The sequence below is a fragment of the Adiantum capillus-veneris genome, chromosome 2 (assembly GCF_014529385.1).
Source record: "Adiantum capillus-veneris isolate H3 chromosome 2, ASM1452938v2, whole genome shotgun sequence".
In the NCBI taxonomy this organism is placed as follows: domain Eukaryota; kingdom Viridiplantae; phylum Streptophyta; class Polypodiopsida; order Polypodiales; family Pteridaceae; genus Adiantum; species Adiantum capillus-veneris.
Genome location: NC_140932.1, coordinates 8,575,386 through 8,602,407, shown reverse-complemented (window position 1 = coordinate 8,602,407; position 27,022 = coordinate 8,575,386). Strand labels below are relative to the sequence as shown.

The 27,022-nt window shown below is 44.2% G+C and overlaps 1 protein-coding gene across 3 annotated transcripts; it reads left to right on the top strand.

Annotated features, from left to right (window-relative positions):
• Nucleotides 1-235: 235 nt before the first annotated feature.
• LOC147462348 (beta-glucosidase 34-like) lies at nt 236-26,529 on the top strand. Of its 3 annotated transcripts, XM_086483624.1 has the most exons (13): nt 236-498; nt 616-682; nt 943-1,001; nt 16,822-16,897; nt 16,985-17,056; nt 17,178-17,265; nt 17,633-17,885; nt 18,231-18,346; nt 18,550-18,770; nt 18,851-18,882; nt 25,636-25,735; nt 25,815-25,923; nt 25,998-26,529. In XM_086483624.1, exons 1-13 carry the CDS (start codon nt 238-240, stop codon nt 26,218-26,220), a joined length of 1,677 nt encoding a protein of 558 aa, XP_086339750.1. In that variant the 5' UTR covers nt 236-237; the 3' UTR covers nt 26,221-26,529. The 3 variants fall into 3 exon arrangements, with proteins under 3 accessions (XP_086339750.1, XP_086339753.1, XP_086339756.1); XM_086483627.1 differs by lacking the exon at nt 17,178-17,265 and having other exon boundaries at nt 17,647-17,885; XM_086483630.1 differs by lacking the exon at nt 943-1,001 and having other exon boundaries at nt 278-498.
• Nucleotides 26,530-27,022: the final 493 nt, after the last annotated feature.

Here is a 27,022-nt window from a genome sequence, read left to right as displayed (position 1 = left end):
TGCGAACTCAGCTTCTGGCGGCGCGAACTCACGTTCATAACTGGCGACGGGCGGGACTTGTCACTAAAAATAACACCATCGCCTTTGATTCCACTCTCAATTTCATTTAAATTAATTGAATCACCTACTTAAAATTATAGAAACGAACAGATTCAAGTCGCTGCTCCTGACTCAAAGTCGTACACTTCTCTGCTATCTGTGCTACATTGGCACGCCAGCTTCCGAAGGAGCCAAGTTATGGGGGTATTGGGGTTGAAGCGGCGTGTACGTCATGTGCATGGGCGTCTCTGCTGCTTGCCTCTACTCATTTTTGCATCAGCTTTGCTTGCTTTCATACTTCTCTCTCCCACCTCTTTCCCTTGCACCCCGAAACCCTCGACAACAGTCTCATTTTCACCCACATTGCCCCCTCACGAAGCTGTCGACGCAGCTCAGATCCTCTCCAGACAAGATTTCCCACGTAATTTCATCTTTGGCACCGCCTCTTCCGCTTTCCAGGTCTCTCTCCTAACACCCCCCCCCCCCCCCCCCCCCCCCCCGAAAAAAAAAAAAAAAACCCCCGGTCCCCCTCCCCTGCAGAAGATCTGGTTTCAGGTGGTTATTGGGGCTTTGCAGTACGAAGGAGCTGCAGGTGTTGATGGGCGAGGACCAAGCATCTGGGATACATTTTCACGCAAAGAAGGTGAGCTGTGTCTCATTATACACGCATGCACACAGACCCAACAATTTTTAATCCTATTTTAAATTCTTTTCCAAGGGTTATATATTTTGTGATGGTCGAGTCTCATTTGCACTGAGTAAACCTGCAACGTAATAGTTGAGTATCATCGCCCGGATAGATGAATGTATGAAGATACACAGAAACATATAGATCTCCACTATCAGAAGCAATGCTACACATTATGACATTACTTAATTAAATCTTTGTGAGATCAACTGTAGGAAATATCCTGGATGGAGCAAATGCAGATGTTTCATGCGATCAATATCATCTGTACAAGGTAGCATGGTTTATTCGGGTTCTGATATACTTTGCAACACTTTAAGTTTCTTCTTGCTTGTGGCTAGGCGACCATAAATTTTTTGTGCGTGACTCATCAAAGTAGTTATGAAAGCTTGAGCGTTCCTCCACTGTACTGAGAAGCTTCTTGGTTTTTGGTTTCAATCACTTTCAGACCTTTGCTGGTGTAAGCGTTAAAGTGACGTTGTTCAGACCCATAGACAAGGATTTTTATGGCTGATGAAACTATATCTCACATGTTTTACATTTTCAAAGAGATTCACCCATTAACATCCCGGAAGTGTTCAAGCAAGTAGTCGTTATGGTGTTGACCCAGGGGAATTTCAACTCGAAAGGAGTATAATGATCTACATATAGCGAACCAAATGTGGGGCATTTCATTAGCTTGGCCTCTCTAGTATCTACCCACTTAAAACCAGCAGATGCCACTTGGTACTGTTTTCCAACTCTACCTAAACATAATTAGTTTACAAAGCTTGTCTCAGTGAAGAGACGAGTTGAGGGAAAAAGATTGAAAGAACCATCTTCTTGCAAGGTGCAGCGGAAGTGAATGTTGATATTGCTCAAGATGAGTGCTCCGAACTGTGCTCAAGGGTTCCTTTTACTTACGGAAGGAAGAGCCTTCCATTCCTTTAGAGAGAGAGTGCAATGATCACGAACAAAGTGAATGCTACTGTGAATGAAGGTGCTGAGACTGAGAGAAAGAGAGAGACAAGAATACGACACCAGATGGTTCTCAAACCCTCCTCCAACGGCCCTTCTCTCAATGCGAGAGAGGTCTATGTTATAGATTGCACAATCTGGTACAATGGTGTTGATTCAATGGACTTAATGCTATGATGCTAGGGAAGACTAAGTCGATGATGACGGCGGTGACGATTAAAGGCTGAAATCTGAGATTTCTGCTGTAGGCTGAGTCTGACAAAAAACGCCATCTGCTTTGCAACAGAGGGCCGGAGCCTGGCCGAATTTAGAAGCTTACAATGCTAGTGATCCTGGCTGAATTCTGAAGCTGAAAATGCTGCTGATCCTTGGCTGAAAACGCTGCTGGTATCTGGTTTAAAAACGCTGATGCTGGTTGGCTGAAATCGCTGTTGATGGCTGGCTGAAAATGCTGAGGGAGACTGGCTGATGAAGCTTTGCTGAAAACGTTGGGAAGTCTTGCCGAGGGGGGGTCTTGCCGAGGAAGAAACGCTAGAGGGCTTGTTGCAAGATTGCCTGTGCTCTTTTTGATTCTCCTGCTTCTATTGAGTGACTGTTAGGTTTCTTTTATATTTCCTTACCTATGGCGACATTGCTCGCATCCGTCCACACCTCCAAGGGGTCGTCCCAAGAGGCAAGGATGAGACACGGCGCTTCTGTCACTTGCAATCTTGAGAGCTGTGAAAGCCTCAACGGCTGCCTTGGACAAAACCACGCGCTGTCGACGAGTTTTTACCCCTTTCAAAACATCTATCATGGGTGCGGCAATGCGTGCAAAATTCTCTATGTGCGAACTATATGCTTGATATAAACCAAGAAAGGAACGCACATCATATGCAGTTTTGGGCAAATTCCAATTACGAACTTGATCTACCTTCGCGGGATCGAGCTTGGCACCTTTTGCAGTAATGATATAACCTAGATATGTAACTTCAGCGAGATAAAACTCAGATTTTTTAGCTGCAATGTACAACTGGCGCTCTTCTAAACGGACTAAAACCCTTTCTACATCCTTTTAATGTTTGTTCCCACGATGCAGAAGAAATGAGAATATCATCAAGAAAGATAAACACACTCGCCAATCATATCGCCAAAACGACCTACCATGAGGCGGTTAAATGTACCCACGGCACCTGTCAATCCAAAAGGCATAACCACATACTGTCATTGCCCTCGCTCTGTGCGAAAGGCGGTCTCGTAGATGTCGCCTTTGAATACCCTTACCTGATGGTATCCACTTTTGAGCTCGACCTTACTAAAAACCTTTGCCCCATTGAGCCTATGGAGGATATACTCAGTGCGAAGCATCAAAAACTTGTTCTTGACGTTCATCTTGTTCAAAGCCCTGTTATCAACACACTAACAAGACAAACCATCCTTCTTGCGAACAAATAAGATAGGAGCATCAAAAGGACTTACACTACGGTGTATGAATCCTTTGGCCACCAACTCCGAGTTGTCGCTCTAACTCTTCTTCCTGTGTCTTGTTCAAACGGTAGGGAGCCTTACTGACAGGCTGTGTCCCTTCCGTAAGCTCGATGCGATGGTCCTTCGGCCGCTCGGTTGGGAGACGGGGTGGAAGATCATCGTGCAAAAAGAGATGCTTAAAATTGGTAAACAAAGTTGAATACTTGTTTGGAGTCTGAATGCTCTCAAACAGTCTGAATGCTCTGGGTAACTAGAGAAGCATAGATGAATGCCGCTTGTGCTTCTCTTCGTAATTCACGCTTCGCCTGCACATGAGAAATGAGAGGTAAAGAATGTAGACCCTCCTCACCACGCATGATCATGGGAGAGTCACTTTTGGCATTTAGAGTGAGCGTATTGTGTGCTCAATCAATGAGAGGGTTATGTTCATGAAACCATCGAATGCCCAAAATCATATCACATCCTGAGAGAGGAGACACGACAAATTTTCTTGGAAGGAAGCTTGTTGAACAATGAATGACACATCAAGGCACTCTTGCGTAATGAGAGAGTCCATACCGGGAGCGAAGCCCGACACCTCGAGAGTTGTCGTCTAGGCGGCTCGCTCTACAAGAGAGTCACCAATCACATCATGCATACTGCTTGAATCAAACAATATGACAAAACGTTGACCCTTTACATGACCATAACATTTTAAGAGAGACTCATCAATATGTGTGTCAGAAACATGTGGAGAATCATATTGGTTTACTAAAGTGCTTGTGGTAGTTGTTGGTGCTTTGGGTTCTCTAGGTGGTGCTGTCTTAGACAAGCCTTCTTTATATGACCCTTGACGTGACATTGATAACATTGACCTTCCTTAGCATAAATGACTTGTTCTTCTGGTGTTATGTATCCTCCTATGATTCCTTGTGCAGCTTTTTCATCGGGGGTTAAGCTTAGTTTTAGCAGGTGTTTTAGCTTTATCCTTAGATTCATTTTGAGAGTTCTTTTCCGAAGGATTAGAGGAAGATGGGCTAGAAGAGTTACCATTCTTACCGTTCTTACCATTCTGTGGGCTCTAAGGAGTCTGAGAGGTACTGTGAGAAGATTTGTTTTCCTTAGGCTTTCCTTTGTTGTGCTTCATTTGTTAGGTGCAACGGAATGATTGTTTGCGCTTTGCTCAAGATGAGTGCTCCGAACTGTGCTCAAGGTTCCTTTTAGTTCTTATGGAAGGGAGAGCCTTCCGTTCTTAGTGGAAAGTGCTATGATCACGAACAAAGTGAATGGACAATATGCGTGCAAATGTATGAGATTGAGAGATAGAGAGAGAAGAGAGATACGACACCAGAGACGTTGTAAAACCCTCCTCCAAAGGCCCCACTCTCGCCGACGAGAGTGGTCTACTTATGATTGCACAAAGTGGTACAATGACGATGCAATGGACTGATGCAACTTGGGACTATGTTGATGACGATGACGGTGATGACGACGACGATTTTAGGGCTGAAATCTGTGGTCTTTCTACTGCTGTCCAAAAGCGCTATGGTATGAAATCTGCTAATCTTCTATCTGCTGAATTTTGACTCTATGTTGATGACGATGTCGATGACGACGCGCTGAAAACGCAGATGCTGAAATCTGTGTTTTCCGGGCTGAAACTGTAAACCTTGCGGAAACTGACCGTGCGGCGAGGAATTGCTGCGGGAAGGTGAGATCTGCGAGGTTCGGGACTTGATCTGCGGTGTCTGACTGCTGAAAACTGAAAATGCTGATGGTCCTTGACTTTCTGTCGCGATGAAGGTGTAAAAACGTCGAGGCTGATCTGCAACCAAAAACGCTAGGGCTGAATTCTGGTGTTTCTGTCGTCGGGATTTTGCAGATGCAAAAATGCTAGGCTGATCTGCTGTGGTCTTGTCGCCGTGGCTCTGCAAATGCAAAACGCTAGCTGGTCTGTGGTGATCTGATCCAAAAACGCTAGGTTGTTGCTTGGGAGCAAAAACGCTAGGTCACTTGGGGGGTTCTGTTGGGATTCTGTTGAGAAGGTGTCTGCCATTTAGTGCTAACTTGGGTTTGCTTATATATTAACTTAGCAAAATTGCCCTACCTACTTTTGTTGGGAAGTCACTTAAAAATAATAAGTGAAAATACCAAAAATAGGAAAAATAGGCTAAATGCACTGGAAAATTCCCCTGACTGAATCTGATGGATTCTGAAGGGAATATTGATGATCATGCTGTGTGCAACCATAGGATATGCATCTATGCTAAGCGACTGGGCATGCACGGTCTACAAATAGACTCACAAAAGTGCTAGGTCACTGCTAATCTAGACTTGACTGAACTGACTGAACCCTGATCATGCTGTAGCTTGTCCACGGACACATAGGGTTGGATGTGTCACGTGACATCCCCTCCTTTTCAAAGTGAGGTACTGGTACCGAATTGTATGGCGTCGAGGGAGATCGCCAATAGCATCCGGAATTCTGGAAGGGACTCTTCGCCGACCCACTCTGATATGTGGGTTGTGCGGTACTTGAACTTCATAAAGGTCTGCAACGCTTGCTTCTTTGGGTTGCGCCGAAAGCGACACAAAATCTTTTGAATCTCCTTCCTTGCGTCAACTTCGTCTAGAGATCTGCTTCTTTCGTCTTTAAGAATCTCCATGGCTGAAAATTCCTGAAACCATTTCCAACACAAAACCATGAACATACCCATTCCATGTAAAGTGAAGAAAAAAAATCTTGTCTTCTCTAAAGACTGTGTATGCAATGTACATGAACATAGAGATGGAGTGACAACCCGTTCATCAAACACATGCAAACAATGAGATCGAATCTCTCTCTTATGATCGAGGGCAATCAACTGTGGCAAAACACAATGGACATGCCGATGCTGGGTGCTCATACTTTCATGTGCTCTGTCTACAACTGGGTCATGCCAAGGAAGAAATATGGAATGTGACTTTCTTACATACAAACTTTTCAGCTTTTCATGAAAATTTTGCATACATTCGTGCTCATCCATGAAAGAAACGTGTTCAACAAACAATATGTCATGCCTAGGAAAAGGGATCACATAACGATGCCGACTAAAATACAGGAAACAATCACGAATGAAACAGTCGAACAATGCGTGCGTATCAATCATGCGAACACATAATACTTCCTGTGAGGGTTCTTTGGACCTAGGCTCGAGAGCCAAGATCTGTTCTTCTTGAATGATCGAATCGTCCTGTGGGGGTTCTTTGGACCTCGACTCGAAAGCCAAGATCGGTTCTTCGTGATTGATCGAATCTACAACGAGGTTAGCTTCGCTAGAAAAAGCATCCACTAACACATCATCCTTGTGAACAATCACATCATCTTCATGCAACTCATCATGCTTGTGAGAAATCACATCTTGATCATGCAAAACATCATGCTTTTCTTTATCATCCAAACCATCATGCAAATCATTATCATTCAAATCATCATGCTTCTCATAATCATGCAAATTCTGTGTGTCATGCTTTGGAGAAGAAGAGACCGCGTGTAACAAACTGTTGACGTGTCGACCTACTAAAGAACGGAGCTACCGGCCGAGGGGCCTAAACCCTAAGAAGAACAAGCAATAGAGGAAGTGTCATAGAGTGATGACGTGGTTGCCCGAGTGCAAAAAACCCTAACCCTAATTTCTGCCAGAAACCCTAATTGCTGAAACCCTAATTCTGGAAACCCTAACCCTAAAACCTGCAAACCCTAATTTCTACCAGAAACCCTAATTCTGAAAACCCTAATTGCAGAAACCCTAATTTTGAAAACCCTAACTGCTGAAACCCTAATTATGGAAACCCTAACCCTAAAACCTGCAAACCCTAATTTCTGCCAGAAGCCCTAACCCTAAGGCAGCAGACAAATTCCGAAAATTGCACTGACATGATGACGTGGTAGGTTGTACGGATTTCCATGATTTACGCTGGCAGCTTTTGGCATTGCTTTTTGGATCATAAGCTTTTGAGTTTGAAAGTTTTTCATGTAAACTGCTTTTTGGACGAGAAGCTGTTGAGTTTGAAAGCTTTTTATATAAATTGCTTTTTAAGCCAAGGGCCTTTAAATATGAGGCTAGGGCTCATTCTTTGGCATGCTTCAGTACGAAGGTGCAGAGTTTGGAGTACCGGCTTGTACTGTGTTGATGCAATATAAAGAAATACTGAAAGGGGCGCCAAGGTTTGGGGCCAATACTCTCTGGGGTGGAATTCCGCCACTCCGTGTCGCGTGTCGTCTCTCTCTCTCTCTCCATTTCAGTTCAGTTGTTATTTGAAGTGCTTAAAGTTGTTCAGTCTGTTCTTTTCTATTGGCACGTGGTGCCCGCCTTGTGACAGTGGTATCATAGCATCAGGCGTGTGCTTTTCTAAAAGCATACCGGTCCTACAAAAGAGCAGACAGAGCTATTGGAATTTGATTCGAGGTATCTTCGCCCGCCAACCCGGACTTATTAGCCCAACCCGGACTTATTAGCCACTCCCACCCTTACTTCATCGCGCATCGGGCGCGCTCCCGTCTTCACCGCAGTGTCTTACAGGGCATAAGCCAATTAAGATCACTTGCAAGAGAAGGATCCAGATTTGTTTCAAGTCACCGTTTTTTTTCTCAGAAGCGGTGTCATGCAGATGTTGATGTCTACAGCTACCAAGCAGCATACTCCAAGTACTTGGCAAGCTTTCAAGAAAATATTTGCCCGAAGTTATATGGTTTCTGACATCTTCCTTCGGAGTGCAACTTCTAGCAGAGTGGGGTATCCTGAAATTCTTGCCATGGAAACCCTAGCAGATCATAACTTGAAATTTCTCGACATCTCTCAGTAGATGTCTCTTCACAAGCAGATGACCTTGGAGATTCGGTGCGATTGCTATCTTGGGACTACCATCGCTGCCAAAGAAACACTGTCTGTCCAAGAGCTGATGGACCATGCTGTGCTCGGCTACGGCCTTACGGAATGAACCTAACCCTAATTTTTGGTGCAGGTTCCAGGATGGAAAGTCCGTCGAATTTTCCAGCTCGACTGATGTCGAGATTGCGTTTTTAAGTTTGAAATCTGTTTGAGAACTTGTTTGGTGATCCTGGTTGAAATTTGTTTGAAATGGATGGTATCTGTTTTGAACCTGTCTTGGTGCCGATTTGAATTGTTTGACTCTGGTTTTAATACTGGTTTCAATGATTGGTGATTTTACTCCCGAGTGGAGTAGTGAGAAATTATATTTGAGAATGCTTGTTCATACTCATGGCACGGACCCTTGTGGTTATTTGCGAGGGGAGTATTGAATGATTGAAAAGTGTTGTTGTTACTCATGGCCCGGACCCTTGTGGTTATTTACGGGGGGAGTATTGTTGTTGTTACTCATGGCCCGGACCTGGATGGTTATGCGGGAGGAGTATTAAGAAGTCTGAGCAGTGGTTACTCTCAGCACCTCCAAACGACGCAGGCTGCGGTTTGGGGGGCGTTTGGTTGTAAAAGGCCTCTATATCTCATGGCCCGGACCTTTTTAGGTTATTTGCGGGAGGAGTGATGAGGGAGTCGTTGAACAACTCATGGCCCTGACCTGGATGGTTATTTGCGGGGGGAGTGTTCATCGGCCGCTTTATGTTTCTATGTCTTGTAACATGCATATGTGAGCATTTGTGTTGCATTGTGATGTGCCAACCACTGAATATTCCTAATTGGATGAGATTGCCTGGGTATGTAATTTTAGTGCATCAAGACACCCGAGGAAGATCAGTACGGTCTAGGTGTGATGGCTAATTTTACTACGCCGGAATATCAAGAGTTCCGATTTGGACGAAAGGAGAAGCTAACTCCTTGATCAAAATAGCCGATAGGAGCAGCTAACTCCTTGATCAAAAGAGCAGAAAGGAGAAGCTAACTCCTTATAAAAAGAGCAAACTGATTGTCCCTCGGAATGTCCCTCGGAAATTTTTGAGCTAACTTGAGTTGTTTTGCAGATATGCTGTAATCGCGGACGATTACTCTCTTTCAAGAAGGGGAGATGTAACAAACTGTTGACGTGTCGACCTACTAAAGAACGGAGCTACCGGTCGAGGGACCTAAACCCTAAGAAGAACAAGCAACAGAGGAAGTGTCACAGAGTGATGACGTGGTTGCCCGAGTGCAGAAAACCCTAACCCTAATTTCTGCCAAAAACCCTAATTGCTGAAACCCTAATTTTGGAAACCCTAACCCTAAAACCTGCAAACCCTAATTTCTACCAGAAACCCTAATTCTGAAAACCCTAACTGTTGAAACCCTAATTCTGGAAACCCTAACCCTAAAACTTGCAAACCCTAATTTCTACCAGAAGCCCTAACCCTAAGGCAACAGACAAATTCCGAAAATTGCGCTGACATGATGACGTGGCAGGTTGTACGGATTTTCGTGATTTACGCTGGCAGCTTTTGGCATTGCTTTTTGGACCATAAGCTTTTGAGTTTGAAAGTTTTTCATGTAAACTGCTTTTTGGACGAGAAGCTTTTGAGTTTGAAAGCTTTTCATATAAACTGCTTTTTAGGCCAAGGGTCTTTAAATATGAGGCTAGGGCTCATTCTCTGGCATGCTTCAGTACGAAGGTGCAGAGTCTGGAGTACCGGCTTGTACTGTGTTGATGCAATATAAAGAAATACTGAAAGGGGCACCAAGGTTTGGGGCCAATACTCTCTGGGGTGGAATTCCGCCACTCCGTGTCGCGTGTCGTCTCTCTCTCTCTCTCTCCATTTCAGTTCAGTTGTTATTTGAAGTGCTTAAAGTTGTTCAGTCTGTTCTTTTCTATTGGCACGTGGTGCCCGCCTTGTGACACTGAGAGAGTCTCCTTTCCCCAAATCTCTTGCATCTGTGCCTGAACTTGAGAATAGAGTCGCCAAAACTCTTTGTTGTGGTGGTCGCTCCTTTCTTTGAGGGCTTTGTTCTTACGATCAAATTCTGCTTCTCTTGCTTTGGCTTCCAAGTGTGCTTGCTCGCTCTCACGCGCTACGGCTGCCATTCTTTCTTGGTACTGGCGCTCTATGGCTGCCATGTCTTCTTCGTAGGCTTTTTTTTCTGCTTCTCTTTCTTGGTCCAACTCCTTCATAGGAGTTAGTGCAATCCTTGTCGTAGATGGGGAAGGGTCGGAAAAACCTTCTGGTGGGGAAAATTCTTCTTCGCCTCTCTCATGCTCATCACCTCCAAGCGAAGTATCCATTCCGCTTCGAGTGATGACCATTCTTAAGTCGTGGGTTCTTGTGGGTTCTTAAGTTCACGAGGAACTTGGGTTCTTGAGGTTCTTGAGGTTTTCTTGAGGTTCTCTTTCGCTTGCAAACCGTGTTTGAGAAGGATCTTCTCTTCACCCGAGTTCTACTCTTTTCTGCGGGCGCACCCCTTGGCGGCCTTGCGCTCACACCAAGGTTGCTTTTCCCACCTCACGTCGATTGGTCGGCCGCTAAGTGCACGGTCCGCTCTCAATGAGTGAAAAGAGACACAAGGGGAGGCTGGACAAGCCCTTCTTTCTTGGGATTCCTGTCACTCTTCAACAAACATGATTAGGAATCGACACGCCCAAGCGAACTTGGGTTCGTGCGACCTCAACAAGCAAAAAAACTTCTGTGGTTCTTGTGGTTCTTTCGTTGAGTGATACAGAACACTACCAAAGCTCTGATACCAATGTTAGGTGCAGCGGAATGATTGTTTGCGCTTTGCTCAAGATGAGTGCTCCGAACTGTGCTCAAGGTTCCTTTTAGTTCTTATGGAAGGGAGAGCCTTCCGTTCTTAGTGGAAAGTGCTATGATCAGTAACAAAGTGAATGGACAATGTGCGTGCAAATGTATGAGACTGAGAGATAGAGAGAGAAGAGAGATACGACACTAGAGACGACGTAAAATCCTCCTCCGAAGGCCTCAGTCTTGTCGGCGACAGTGGTCTACTTATGATTGCACAAAGTGGTACAATGACGATGCAATGGACTGATGCAACTTGGGACTATGCCGATGACGACGACGGTGATGACGACGACGACTTTAGGGCTGAAATCTGTGGTCTCTCTACTGCTGTCCAAAAGCTCTATGGGCTGAAATCTGCTAATCTTCTATCTGCTGAATTCTGACTCTATGTCGATGACGACGATGCGATGACGACGCGCTGAAAACGCAGATGCTGAAATCTGCGTTTTCCGGGCTGAAACTGTAAACCTTGCGGAAACTGATCGTGCGGCGAGGAACTGCTGCGGGAAGGTGAGATCTGCTAGGTTCGGGACTTGATCTGCGGTGTCTGACTGTTGAAAACTGAAAACGCTGATGGTCCTTGACTTTCCGTTGCGATGAAGGTGCAAAAACGCCGGGGCTGATCTGCAACCAAAAACGCTAGGGCTGAATTCTAGTGTTTCTGTCGTCGGGATTCTGCAGATGCAAAAATGCTAGGCTGATCTGCTGTGGTCTTGTCGTCGTGGCTCTGCAAATGCAAAACGCTGGCGGGTCTGTAGTGATCTGATCCAAAAACACTAGGCTATTGCTTGGGAGCAAAAACGCTAGGTCACTTGGGGGGTTCTGCTGAGAAGGTGCCTGTTGAGCGTGTGCTCCTGCTGCCTCCTCTGCCATTTAGTGCTAACTTGGGTTTGCTTATATATTAACTTAGCAAAATTGCCCTACCTACTTTTGTTGGGAAGTCACTTAAAAATAATAAGTGAAAATACCAAAAATAGGGAAAATAGGCTAAATGCATTGGAAAATTCCCCTGACTGAATTTGATGGATTCTGAAGGGAATACTAATGATCATACTGCGTGCAACCAGAGGATATGCATCTATGCTAAGTGACTGGGCATGCACGGTCTACGAATAGACTCACAAAAGTGCTAGATCACTGCTAATCTAGACTTGACTGAACTGATTGAACCTTGATCATGCTGTTGTCCACGGACAAATAGGGTTGGATGTGTCACGTGACATCATATCCTGTGTGAGAGCAATTGCTACCGCCTTGTTGAGATCCACGGGGTTGAGTACTTCGACATCATGCTTGAAATACTCTTGCAACCTGAAAAGGAATGCCTCTTTGCGCTCATCATCCGATTTGCGTAATTGGGTGTCGAGCTGCACAACACGGTTAGAGAAAGACATAACTGGCATACCGTTTTGTTTGAGACTATGCCAATCTTCTTTCAACCGTGCTATGTACTGAGGTGGCATAAACCGCGCCTAGAGCTTGTCTTGGAAGTCGGCCCAATTGAAAGAAAGGGGCACGTGAAACTGGCCCGTGGGGCGGTTGGCTTTGGCTTTCACCGAAATTCTTTACTTTAGACACACACAAAGAGCACTTTGGAAAGGTGACCTGCGACAGGAATTAATACTTAAGCACACACATGGCTCGGAAGCTAGAATGCTCAGAGCGACAACCTGTAGGCCCCAAAATTGGCGCCCCTTTCGGTATTTCTTTATTCTTTAAGAGGGTAATTACAAAGAAGAGTCATGGGAATTCTTTGCATGTATCTAGCTAGATACCACCTGTTCTGGCAAAATTTTGGCAGCATAATAGTCCCAAAACTTGCCCGAAACCAATTCCCCTACTGGAACTCACTTCCACTGACATAAACCCTCTGATTTCCGCCCAAAAACAGTAAATTCAGCACACTGGATTTACTGGTTTTTGCCCTGTTTTCAGCCCTAAACAGTCCCTGAATTGACCTCTAGCAGTGGGGCACTGTTCCCAATGGTTCTGGCATCTGTATGGCTGAAAAACAGTCCAATTTCAGCGCATAACCAGCACTGAAAAGTCACCTGTACGGTGAGGTTATCACCCTCATTGGTACCTGCTTTTGGAGCAGCAGCTAGCTGCTCAGAGAGGCTCTTGCCTTAGCAAAAACGCATGTAACCACACAGTTGTACATGAGTCAAATGAAGAGCCCTCTTGTGGGGCATCACATTACTGCACGTAGGGGGGAGAGAGAGCAGTGTGAAGTGTGCAGGACATGACTTCTTGCACCACACTGTACATGAGAGGGAAAGCTTGCAGTCAATAGCTCTTAACCTGTGACAGCTTGCAAATGAGAGCTGTTAGGTGCAGCGGAATGATTATTTGCGCTTTGCTCAAGATGAGTGCTCCGAACCGTGCTCAAGGTTCCTTTTAGTTCTTATGAAAGGGAGAGCCTTCCGTTCTTAATGGAAAGTGCTATGATCACAAACAAAGTGAATGGACACTGTGCGTGCAAGTGTATAAGACTGAGAGACAGAGAGAGAAGAGAGATACGACACCAGAGACGTTGTAAAACCCTCCTCCGAAGGCCCCACTCTCGTCGGCGAGAGTGGTCTACTTTTGATTGCACAATCTGGTACAAATGGTATGCATGAGACTGATGCAACTTAGGACTATGCCGATGACGGCGACGGTGATGACGACGACGACTTTAGGGCTGAAATCTGTGGTCTTCTATCTGCTGAATTTCGGGGCTGTTTCGGTGGCTGAAAATGACTGTTTTGGCTGCGTTTTCGAGGGCTGAAAATGACTATCTTCTGCAACCAACTAGGGCTGAATCTGCTACTGTTGTGGAATGCTGAAAATGCTGAACATCTGCTGCGACAATGGCTGAACATCTGCTGCGACAATCTTGGATATGGTTTGCCCGATGACATTGTCAATGATTGTGATTCTAAATTCACATGCAATTTTTGGCAAACGGTCTTCCAGAAATTGGAGACCCAACTGTGCATGTTGTCCTTGGATCATCCTGAAACTGATGGATAGACTGAACGTACAAATCAAACTATGGAGGACATGCTACGAGCATATGTCTCCCGTCGTCAATGTGATTGGGAACGCTATCTCTTGCAGATTCAGTTTGTTTATAACAGTACAACGCACTCGGCTACATGCTACAACCCGTTTATGCTTATGTACGGTTATGAGCCAAAACCAACCATCGCTACCGGATTCAAGGGGATCATGATGCGATCAATAGCCGATTTCTCACACAACATGCAAGAAATGCTCTAGATCGCAAAAGAGAGCATAAAGACGGCACAAGATGGTGCTACTTTTTACGCTGATCAACATTGACAACCCCGCGAACTCCAAGAGGGCATGTGGGTGTACCTCGGGGTACCGAAGAATTCCGAAACGATTCGAATTGGTCCATGCTCGAAATTATCTTGTCGTTATTTTGGTCGGTTTCAAATCACAAAGAAGATAAGTGGGATTTTTTATAAGTTGGAACTGCCTCAAGGCATTGCTGTATATCTCGTGCTCCATGTAAGTAGTCTAAAGGAACGGCTAGGGCAGGATGACTTAGTGATTCCTCCTAAGCAAGTTCCCAACTTGGAAGACACCACCCGTTACGCTCCTCGAGGACAACAATTAAAAATAAGGGGGAAGTGTTACATCCCCAGACATCAAGATGGGCGTCTGCAGTATGTCCAGTCAGTGTGAACCTGGCTATAAAGTCCAATAAATAGGACTTGAGCCTCATTTGTGAGATCATCTTGTGTGATCACCACACTCGGACTCAAGGCCCTTGGTAGCTCTACCCAAACACATGTTGGTGTGGGCTTGGTGGTATGGGACGCTAGCTCTTGTGGTAGAGGCTTGCCCGTTTGGTTGTAGGTTCCCAGGCTCGGGGGTGAGCCCGTATTGGCTCTATGGCTGGGAGGTGAGCTTGATGTCTGCTCACTACGTGTGTCTAGGTGTGAGTTTGGCTTGTGCCTTGTCTTGCGTGCAGGGTGGATCCGGCGAGGGACTAACAAGTGCCATTTCTGTTAGCCACACAATCATGCACATTGTATGTCACGGATTTGAAGGGATGATGTGTCTATGAACATTGTATATCATGGATTTGAAGGGATGATGCGTCTAAGCACATGAAGCATGTACATCACATTCTAAGCATCGGCAATGGATTTGTTGCCATGCTAAGCATGACAACAAATCTGAGATGATGCGTCTAAGCACATGAATCACATTCTAAGCATCGGCAATGGATTTGTTGTCATGCTAGCATGACAACGAATCTGAGATCCCCCACTAGCATGACAACGAATCTGAGATCCCCCATGGGCCTTGCCATCTTGGAAGTGTATAAAAAAATTCTCAAAACTAACCATATGCGCTGCTCTAAGGGCTTCTTAGGTTATTGTCAATCTGCCTTAGTGTCATCACAAAGTTCTTTCCTTTCCATGCAAGAGCGACTTAACTTCTTGTTTTCCTTTACCCTCATCATGCATAGGTGACTGATTGTCAATAAGAGCTGACTATTTGGCCTTATTTACATAAGCATTTGGCATAGATTTGGTCAATGCTTAAGTCTCCGCTAGCCGCATTGTAGAAGGTGCGGTCTCTAGATAGCCTCAGGCTAATCGGACTGCATTTGACGACCCCTTTCATGACAAAAGCATGGACAAGCAACTTACCCCATTTGAGCTTAAAGGAACGCCTCCCTACCAAGGGGTCACCGAGAGTTAATGAAGATGCCAGACTAGCAGGCTCTTTTGCGACCCGGTAACCCACAACATCTGTTTGTCTTATTATCCAAATTGGATGGACAAATGAATCTCCCCAATTGTGCAGCTAAGAGTGGAAGCAAATTCCAAGGGTGTGTAAAACAATCAACCTCTGTCCAAACCAAGACATTTATGCTTAATCTAAATTCGATAGTCCTTAGTGAGTGTTTAAGACAAAACGCCTGTCATCTAAGTATTCAAAATCAGATGACATTTCCAATAGCTAATTTCTTGCATGAAATCCATTCCATGAAAACACTCTCAACTAACAGCCTGCCCTTTGAGTAGGAAGGAGGCCCACATTGCAACATCTTTGCAAAGGGCATTAATATTCTCGGGAATGGGCTTTAAATTATGACCTCCTCTTATGATGATATGGTATGAGACATGAGATGCCTAACTCAAGGCTACGAAGAGAGCGTCTGTTTATCTAGTAGTTCAATAATCAAGTTTCCATTTCCATTTCGTTCTCTTGTTATGGGTGATTATGCTTTCTTAATTATGAATGCTACTTTGCTTTTTCTTTCCTCCTTAACCTATCAAAGATGATGACAACATTCGAAACATATCTCATTACATGATCCATCAATTCTTAAAGTGGATTTTGAACTTTAAGTGAGGATCTTGTCCATCACATGCACTTTGAAAATCTTCCAGCAAATATCTTAGATAATTGCATCGTTCTAGGTAGCTGAGACTCCATGGCTTTTCTGTGTTCATAATCGGATATTTTTCAAGAATACATTCGTTTGTATGCTTTCAGAATGCACATTAGTATCTCTGCACTTTTTCTCACCAAAAGGCACTCTAGAACCCTGCAGAATTTTTCTTTTAGCTGAAATAATCCCCATTAGCACTGAAAACCATCACTTGACCAAGACGAGAGAAAACCTGGTGAGCTGGTATTGGAGTATCTACAAACAGTGAAGAGATCCTCAGTATGAGAAGGTGGAAGAAAGGCTATGCATCAACAAAGACGAAAAATTGGGCCAGCCACCAAGCGCTACTCTCTCCTCGTCAAACACACACGCCCCCCCCCCCCCCCCTCTTCCGCGCACACACCTTCCGTTGGTGAAGCCTGGATCCTGCTGCTGGCTAGGACTGCTTCCAAAACCCTGTTCATTCTTTAAAAGTTGGGGTTTAACTTTGTGGTGCTTGAATGTCCAATTTTCTCTGTTTTACAGATGGCTTTCTGATTCCTGTAGGAGGACATTACACTGATGACAAATATGGGAGTTGATGCATATAGATTTTCAATATCTTGGCCACGATTATTTCCAGGTTTGAGATCTGAGTATCATAAATATTTGAATTCACCTTCTAGCATTCTTTAGAGCATTACTGATTCACGGACATTGCTAACTGTAGAGGGAAGAGGAAGACTGAACAAACTTGGAGTTGCTTACTATGACAACCTCATCAATGCATTGGTGGAAGCAGGTTGGAGATTAATAAGCTGTTGTTTATACGTACAGCTGGTCGATAGAAACATAATGAGTTGCATAAACACGAAACTTATCGATTAAGGGCGAGCTTCGTGTTTCACTTTGATCCGGAATAGGAATCGCACCTTATGTAACCTTGTACCATTGGGATCTTCCACAAGCTCTACATGATGCTTATGGAGGCTGGCTTAGCTCTTCAGTCATGTGAGTAAAGTGGTCATGATAGGCTTCCTGCAAAGCTTTCTAATCCAAATTTTTCTGAAGAGTTTGTATTTACAATGCTAGAGCTCTTACACTCAAATGCTCGAATGAACCTCCTCTTGCTTGGGTGGTCCAACTGGGAGGAGGATTCCTTGATGATTTGTCTGCTGTTTTCAGCATGAAGTTTCCCATTAATTCTGTCTTAAGAAGAAAGTCTATGGGGGGTGCCTTTGTGGGCAAGTAATAATGCTGTCAATGGGGATAATGGCACCTACCCCCCTCTTGTGATGCCGGGTGTGTCAGTGTGTACCTTTAAGAAAAATTTGGGCTTTCTGTTTTATTCATCTGTCTTGTTTCAAACACATTACAGAGATGATTTTGCAGTCTATGCGGACACTTGTTTCAAGCTTTTTGGTGACCGCGTGAAACATTGGATAACCTTCAATGAGCCAAACATATTTATTCAAATGGGATATGATCTTGGGAATTTTGCACCGCGAAGATGCTCCTCGTGGATCAAGGATTGCAATGCAGGAAATTCTGCAACTGAACCGTACATTGCAGCACACAATGTTCTCCTGTCTCATGCTGCAGTGGTTGATATCTATCGAAAACAGTATCAGGTATTTCATTAGAAGTTTTCCACTTTCTTTTGAGGTTGTTTGGCTGTTTTAAGATTGAACAAACAAACAGAATGCCGTACTTCATCTGTAGATGATTCCAATATTCTTCTCTAATGTTTAGTTGCTCGCCATTTTTCCTGGCACTTGAGAAGTTTTTAGGGTGCAATTTGAGATGATTGCTGTTCCACTATGTGCTTGCATATCAAATTCGTGAACATTTCAATTGCGTAATGAAATATGATCATGCTCCTCCTGTTTTTTACAATATAGGAAAAATGATCAATAGGTGTAAGTGATGCGGAATAGGTGACTGCAGCTTTTTAAAAGCTCTTTTAAATATGATAGATGAAACAGCATGGGAGTATTGGCATCTCAATAAGTGTCAATTGGTATATTCCCTTGAGGGACACAGATGAAGATGCCAATGCAGTTCAAAGGATTTTTGCCTTTCAGCTTGGATGGTGAGTACTGATGTGTTTGTCAAAAGTAATGAGCAATGTGCTCTTTGTTCAACGGACGACTCGTCCAAAGTGGATATGAAAAGTGTCAGTATTTTATCTTTCTAATAGCATGTTGGTTGTTCTTCGTAATATCAGAGATGTACACAGCAACTAAGAAACAAGCTTTAAGCATATCGATTTAATCTATTTTTGTTCATGTTTAGGTTTCTAGATCCCTTGACGGAGGGCAATTACCCAGCTGTAATGCACGAACTTGTTGGAGAAAGGTTACCCAGTTTTACAGAGGAGCAAAAGAACAATTTAAAACATTCATGCGATTTTATTGGCATTAATCATTATACAACAACCTACACGGCTGCTATAAATTTAACTTGGGATAGTAACCACACTGATTACTTCAGGGACAGTCTGACAAGCTTATCATGTAAGTTGTGAACTGTTAGGCGAGTTTATTTTTGGCAGTGGCTATAGGTTATATTATGCTACTTTTCTTGGATCATGCAGCGGAGCGTGATGGAACTCCAATTGGGCCGAGGGTACTGTTCCTTTCTTTTCTCATTCTTGTGCTCTTCTGTTTTCTTTATTGGGATTGCAACTGCCACAACCACATGGTTCAACTGGATGATTGGCACGACCACAACTATGCAAAAGAAAAGCAAGCCACATTGAATAAATGCTATCAGAAGGAACCTATCTTTAGTCATTGTATATTGCTTGCTGGACTTCTTGTGAAAGCCGTTATTGACCCTTATCAAGGAATTTTAAAGCTTCTCCTTTTTCTGTGGCTCATATGATGGGGATAGATTGTAGGTATTATGTCCCGCTTACAGGAGAGGGGATCTAGCCTAGACGACGACGGGATGGGCGTGCAGTGTTCAAGTGGACGTAGTGTGAACATGGCTAGTGAGGCCGGCCAATAACTTTAAAAGGGAGGCCAAGGCCTCATTTGTAGTTATCGACTCCCACCGGCAGAGTGCCAATGGTTAGCCCGTGAGGCTAAGAGTGCGCGAGGTCACCTCAAGGAGGTGAGGCCGGGTGGTATGGGACGCTTGGTCTTACAAGTGCGCGCCTATGTCCTCAGACACTGGCCGAAGGACGAGGGAGATGTCGGATGGTGGCTATGGTTGGGTGGTTCGTCCGACACGTGTTTGTAGGTGGTCCGTGTAGGCGGGAGATCCACTCCGCATGTTTATGTCATGATATCAGAGCCTGCTTGGTTACCAATTGGACCTTGTGCACACCTATGGAGCAACGGTTGATTGGGGACAAATTGTTTTTCTTCTCGTATTTACTTCTACAGATGATGCTTTATTTTCATTGATTTTTTTTTTTTGGCAGAAAATCAGAAATTTGCATACTGCAGTGCTGCTTTTTGCTGATTTTCTCAGGAAAAATCAAAACTTGCAAACTGCGACTTCGCAGATTTTAGTGATATAATCTCTCTAATTTTGTGAAATTGTGCAAAAGACAGAGGTTTGGATACAACTGTTTTTTACGCACAGTCCAGAAAATTGCTCATTTCTGATTGACTCAAAACTTATCTCTTCCTTGCTGATGCAGAGAGAGAGACTTAAAAAAGAGAGAGATTATTTCTCTAATTATAAAGAGGGGCAAGCGTACTCTGTACAGTGTGTGTGTAAAACATACAGTCACCTGATTGTACAGAGAGAACTCCTCTTGCGGGCACTTAGCGTAGAATCGGCTAGCGCGGAGAAAGAGAAGCGAGAGAGAAGGCGCTAGCGTGGAGTCAGAGAGAGAGAGCTGCCCTTGCACGTGGGGAGAGAGCAGCGCGTTCAATTTTATCTGTGTGTGTGGACACGCGGAAACGTGAGATGCAGGACACGCAGTTGGGCTGAAAGAAAAGCCTTTTCGATTGCTTATATTTTAAAGAGGTAAACATTTTATAAATGTTTTACAGTTTGGCTCAAGTTTTAAAAACTTGGCCAACTTAAATGTGAAACCTGCATTTCACGTAGAATTCATTCCAGAGACTTGAAAAAAAACTCTCAAACGCTCATTTCTCTCTCCCTTTCTTTTCTCCCATCGCTCCTATCTCTCACTTGCTCACGCTCCCGTACTTCCGCCATCGCTTGCTCGCCTTCAGACGCTCACTCCGACGTGTATAGCTCTTCACAGTACAACTTTTCGCGATCGAAAAGGCCCCGGTTTCGCGTGAAACTTTTAGTTTTTCACGGACTTCGTCATGGATTCCTCCAGCTGCGACGACGCGGTAGGTAACATTCAAATTCCATTCACGCATTCTTTATACACATCGATTACAGGCACCTTCCAGAGCTTCGAACAGCGTATTACCGCTCTGGAAAACGCGAACGTTTAGACGAACATTCGCTTGACCTCTCTCGAAGGGTCCGTGCAGGGATTTAACGCTCGACTTACTGCTCTGGAAAATACAGCTCAGTCGATGACTGCGCGTATTTTCGAGAGTGAAACCCATCTCCAATAATTGCGAATGCAGATTGTTGTTTTTGGGCGTTCACAAGGTGGTCCAACTGCCACGATTCTGTACAAAACTACAAATGTCTCAGGAGAGAAGGAATGTACGGAACTGGCCGTAAATAACTGGCTTCACCAGTGACCACGTATTTCGACCTCCATGGGGAGCATGATGAACGGAGGATTCAGACGATTCCTCTTTATCTACGCAGCAATGCGCTTACCTGGTGGCGCGATATGATAGATAAGCCTATGACGTGGGTTGATTTTTGTGTGAAGTTCAAGAAAGACTTCGCCAAAATGGTTCCCTTGAAAGCGTACGCAAAATTGCACAGTCTTTCGATAAAGACTCTTATCTTTTGACAAGTATACGATAGCTTTCAAGGAAGCACTCACCTTTCGTAAGGTGGATTCCACGCACGCTGTGCACATGTACTTACTGGATTACATGAAGATTACGGCTGGGCCTTAATCAAGGACAAAGCCCCCAGTGAGGTCGAGAATGCAGTGGCAAAGGCCAGGACGTTTCATTTGATAAATGGAGCGAACTATGAGAAGAAAAGAAGTTCAAACCATCAATCCGGTGAGAGCGCTTTGAGGAAGCGATCCGATTCCAGCAAAGATTCAAATCGCCGTCGAGACCTTCTCAAGAGAAGAAGAAAGCCAAAAATGCTTCAGTTGCTGATGCAGTGAAGAAGGGGGCTTGCTTTGGATGTGGCCAGACAGGTCACCAAATCAAGGATTGCCCCAAGAAGAAGACAAAGAAGCCGCAGGGTCGTCCTTTGGTTAAGATTCACGAGATCTTAGGTAACTCTGTTGTCATTCAAGTTGAAATCCATCACTTAGCACACAGTTCATGCACTAATTGTACTTTTAGCACCAAAGTGTTTGATAAGCACGATCTTTTCGGTTTCTGTGAGAAGATCAATGGTCACGACGTGACCGTACTCCTTGATAATGGAAGCTCACACAATTTGTGGATGCAAAATTGGTGCAATGACCATGAGTATCACGTGAAGATGGCTCGTGGCGAGGATACAGATGTATGGAATCAGATGGTTCCAGATTTGTCGCTCGAGCTAGCTGATTACAAAGAGAACCTGGATTTCCACATCATGCACTTGGATAGAGCAGATGTTATTTTAGGAATTCCATGGTTTTATGATAAACAAGACTCATTGTATATAGGCTATGTACATCACTTTCTTGTTTTTGTTAAACAGGCATGCCTCATGTATCTGTTTCACTATGTAATTAGACTTCTGTAAACAATGGTTTTGCAATACCAGTTGTTACTGCTTTGGAAATTTTTAAGGATACAAAGTCATTTGATGTTGACTTTTATCAATGTGTACCATCTGCTTGGTTTGATTCATTAGTGCTTTGTACTTCTGTCATTGAATTTTCTGAAAATGTTTCATGCTCTTCTGTTGAACTTCATGATTCCGACGAATCCAATCTGATTCGAGAAATCATGACTGACTTCAAGGATGTTTTTCCTGACGATCTATCTCCTCTTGCCGCCTTCGAGAGGAGTAGATCATGGCATTGACTTGGTGGTTGGTAGTCGGCCCTTCTCAAAGCAACCCTATTGGTCTAGTAAAACCGAGGAGGTCAAGATTCAACGGCAGTTAAAAGATTATCTCGACAGGGGTTTTGTTCGGCCAAGTAATTCCCCGTGAGGAGTGCTAGTGTTACTTTCTCAAATGAAGGATAACACTATGCTCTTCTGCGTGGATTACAAGGAGTTGAATAAGCCCACTGTCAAGAATAAGTATCCGCTCGCGCGTATGGACGAACTGATAGATCAGCTCCATGGAGCGTTGTATTTTTCAAAGATAGACCTGCGATCAGGCTATCACCAGATACATATCAAACTAGAAGATGTTCCTAAAACATGCTTCCATACGCGTTATGGTCATTATGAATTTTTGGTCTTACCTTTTGGTTTGATTAATGCTTTCGCTATGTTTCAGCATATGATGAATGATCTGCTGAGACCGTTTCTAGGCAACTTCATTGTTGTATTTCTCGATGACATCTTGATCTACAACCAAAGTTTGTCTGAGCATTTAGCACATATACGAGCTGTCCTCGAAGTACCTAGAGTTGAGAAGCTTTATGCTAACGCTTCTACGTGCGAATTCTTCAAGAAAGAGCTTCTGTATTTGGGTCACATCATTATTCCATCGCGTGGACCTTGAGGTTGGATAAAGTGCGAAATTGACCCATTCTGAAGAATGTACGCCAAGTAAAGTTCTTTTTAGGCTTTACAGGATTCTTTCGCAAATTTCTCAAGGACTACTCCAAAGTTGCTGCTCCGCTTACGCAACTTTTAAAAGGAGGGGTGAAGGGATCGAAGACTTCGGGTCCTCACCGTAAAGGTAACCCCCCTGTGGTATGGAATGAGCGTCTTGACGAGAGCTTTCGGACACTAAAGCACTTGGTGTCTACTGCACCAATATTGCACATTGTGGATCCTACCAAACCGTTTGTGGTTGAAACGGATGCTAGTGATTATGCCATTGGTGTGGGGCGTTGTATCAGGATGGACGTCTTGTTGCTTTTGAAAGTAAGAAACTTTCTTATGTTGAGATGCGTTATCCAACGTATGAGAAGGAGCTTTACGCTGTAGTCCACGCCTTGAGAAAATGGCGGCAATACTTGTATGGCTCTACGTTTGTTGCATGGACAAATCATCACTCCTTGCGCTATGTCTGTGATCAGGGTGACCTTAGAGGCTGAAAGGCTAGATGGGTTGAAAGAGTTTGACTTCGAGATCCGTTACAGAAAAGGATCCAACAATCAAGTTACTGATGCACTTAGCAGGATTCTTGAGGTTAATGCCTTGTCTATGGCTGAAATCTCGACGGATTTCTATCGCTCTCTCTGAGGGCTATGTCGATTCGATAGCTATTTTGGCAAGATATGGAACGAGGTCGAAGCGGGGCATGACTCGTGTACAACCTTGGGTGGTCTGGAGACCCAAGTGAGTCGTGCTGGAGAGACGAGACAGCAACAATTTCCATTAGAGGTGTACCATTGTTCAAATATGGAAAAGTTTGCGTGTCGGAAGTTGATTAGGTTCGATAAAGGATTTTGTTCGAAGGCCACGATGTTTCTAGCGTTGGGCACCCACCCAGGCATCCAAAGAACTTTGGCTTTGATCTCTATTGGCCAAGGATGTGCTCAGTGTCAGGTCAATAAGGTAGAGGCTAAGTTCAGTGATCGAGATACTAAGTTCATTGGCCGATTTTGGCGAGATGTGTTTGCTCATCTTCAGACGAAGTTGAGTATGTCGTCTTCTGACCATCCCGAGTCCGAGGGACAAACTGCGAGGATGAATCAGACGTTAGAGGACATGTTGAGGGCTTGTTTCTCTCACCGGTAGTTTGATTGGGAAAGATATCTTCCACAATTAGAGTTTGCCTACAATAGTAGCAAGCATTCTGCTACTGGATTTAGCCCATTCATGCTAATGTATGGATTTGAGCCTAAATCTCCGATTGCTATTAGCTTAGAGAAAGTCAAGAAACGCCAAGCTCGTGATTTCTTGTATGACATGCAAGAAATGCTCGAGTTGGCTAAGGATAGTATAAGAACGGCTCGTGATCGAGTCACCACTTATGCTAATCAAAAGAGATCTCCAAGGACTCTAGATGTGGGACAATGGGTCTATCTGAGGATACCCAAGGATTTCAAGACTATGCGAATGGGGAAGCATTATAAGCTTTCAACTAGATATTGTGGTCCATTCTTGATCACAAAGAAAATTGGCTAAGTTGCGTATAAACTGGCTCTTCCTTCGGATGTTAGTGTACATCCAGTATTTCATGTGAGCCACCTTAAAGAAAAACTAGGTGAGGCTGACGTGGTTGTGCCTATAGAGGAAAATATATGGTAAGATATGCAAACGGAGTGCATTCCTCCAAAACAGAGGCGGTTTTACATCATCGTACCCGTCATTCGCGCCAAAAGACATATGACGAATACTTAATTAAATGGAAGGGTCAATCTAAAAGGTTCGCTACTTGGGAATCGGTTAGAGCTTTGAAAGCTCAATATCCCCACTTCATTGATGAGGACATCAATGGTTCTTAAGGGGGGAAGTATGTTATGTCCCGCTTACAGGAGAGGGGATCTGCCTAGACGTCGTCGGGATGGGCGTCCAGTGTTCGGGCGAACGTAGTGTGAACATGGCCAGTGAGGCCGGCCATTATTTTAAAAGGGAGGCCAAGGCCTCATTTGTAGTTATCAACCCCCACTAGCAGAGTGCCAGTGGTTGTGAGGCTAGGAGTGCACGAGGTCACCTCGAGGAGGTGAGGCCGGGTGGTATAAGATGCTCAATCTTACAGGTGCACGCCTATGTCCTCGGACGCTGGTCCCAGCACGGGGAAGCTGTTGGATGGTGGCTATGGTCGAGCGGTTCGTCCGACGCGTATCTGTAGGTGGTCCGTGTAGCCGGGAGATCCACTCTGTGTGCTTGAGGCTGGGTGGTATGGGATGCTCGGTCTTACAGGTGCACGCCTATGTCCTCGGACGCTAGCCCCAACATGGGGGAGCTGCCGGATGGTGGCTATGGTCGGGTGGTTTGTCCGACGTGTGTCTGTAGGTGGTCCGTGTAGCCGGGAGATCCACTCCGTGTGCTTGTTTCAGTAGGTCTTGTTCTGTCCATCAAATATCATTGCAAAGCTGAGTGTTGAAATAAACGGCAAAGTGAGATTTTTTATTATTGACTACAGTGGGCATTTGCCTACAAGTTTTGAGAGCTTTATTAACTCTTTTTCTTACTAAATACATAGAAATAAGATTGTCTCAGCAGTAAATGAATGCAGGCAGCATCTGAATGGCTGTACATCATTCCGTCAGGAATCTACCATGTGGTGAAGTACGTCAAGGACAAGTACAATCTTCCAATCTTTATAACTGAGAATGGTGAGGAATGGGCACAACTTGAACAGATAATGGTTTTTTTGAATCAAAGACTGAGGGCTTTTCTCTTTGTATGATGCAGGAATGGACGATGCTGATAACGGGTCTTTGCCTTTAAACCATGCACTTCAGGATCTCAAGCGGGTCCAATTTCATGCTGACTATCTTTACTACCTTGCAGCAGCAATTAGGTAAAGAGGCATTCAGGCAGGTCTTGAAGATTTGAAGTAGTGCATATAAAACATGTTTGACATGTTGATTGCAGAGAAGGGGTCGATGTATGGGGTTATTTTGCTTGGTCACTTCTAGACAACTTTGAGTGGGTTTCAGGATATACACTACGATTTGGTCTGCACTTCGTGGACTACACCACGTCAAAGAGGTATCCGAAAGCCTCAGCGAGGTGGTTCAAGGACTTTCTTGCAAGAAATAGCACACAATCAACTCATTCAAAATGGTGGCCCCTCAGCTGTGCTTCAAGTCGATGACTTTGTGGAAGCCTAACAGCTTCAAGAGTTCCTAAAGCTCAAGCTAGAGTGTAAGCTCTAATTGAGCCCTTATGCTCTCTCACTGAGGGATCAAGAGAGAATATTTTTTTTGTGATGATAAACTAACTCAGAGAGATTGATCGAAACATGCTGATTTGAGTTCTCATTATCCGCATATAAAACTTGTGTGGTAGATGTCTCTGCACCTCATTGGTGGTACAAAGCGAATCAGAGTAGACGTTCTTTTTGTTTCTCTGATTGATGATGTATGCTTGATGTGGATTTAATAGAGAAGACAGAAATTAGTGATACTGCTTTCTTTTGGGGTGGCTCTATACGAGGTCCATTGTTCTCCACTGGAGCTCAACGCGTCTCGACAAGGAAATCACAAGCCATTAGGATGATGTGATTTTGAGAAATCGGACAATTGGTCAGTCTCAAGAATGCTTTTAGAATAAGATACGTATGCTGATAAGAATTAAGGTTGCAACCATCTCCATGACTTGGTAGGGTCTTGGGAGGGGGAAAATTGAACTATGGAAATATAGAAAAACCTCTAACTGGCGTTAAGATCTCGACCATCATTGTTTGTGCTTTTGTGCCTATGGTACACTAAAAAGTACTGATCATCAGCATCAAACCAATTGCGTTCATCATTGTTTGTGCTTTTGTGCCTATGGTACACTAAAAAGTACTGATCAACAGCACCAAACCAATTGTGATCACTAGTACCAATCCAAAATGGAGGCAATAGTTTTTCAACTCATAGAAAATGGGGCCTTATCTCAGCAGATATTGTGAT

What these genes read in the sequence shown, in the direction of transcription:
- LOC147462348 (XM_086483624.1), top strand. Translation starts at nt 238, where the DNA reads ATGGGGGTATTGGGGTTGAAGCGGCGTGTACGTCATGTGCATGGGCGT. An exon ending in TTGGCCACGATTATTTCCAG is followed by an intron (nt 16,898 to 16,984) that starts GTTTGAGATCTG and finishes TGCTAACTGTAG; the next exon opens with AGGGAAGAGGAAGACTGAAC. An exon ending in CAGTCTGACAAGCTTATCAT is followed by an intron (nt 18,771 to 18,850) that starts GTAAGTTGTGAA and finishes TGGATCATGCAG; the next exon opens with CGGAGCGTGATGGAACTCCA.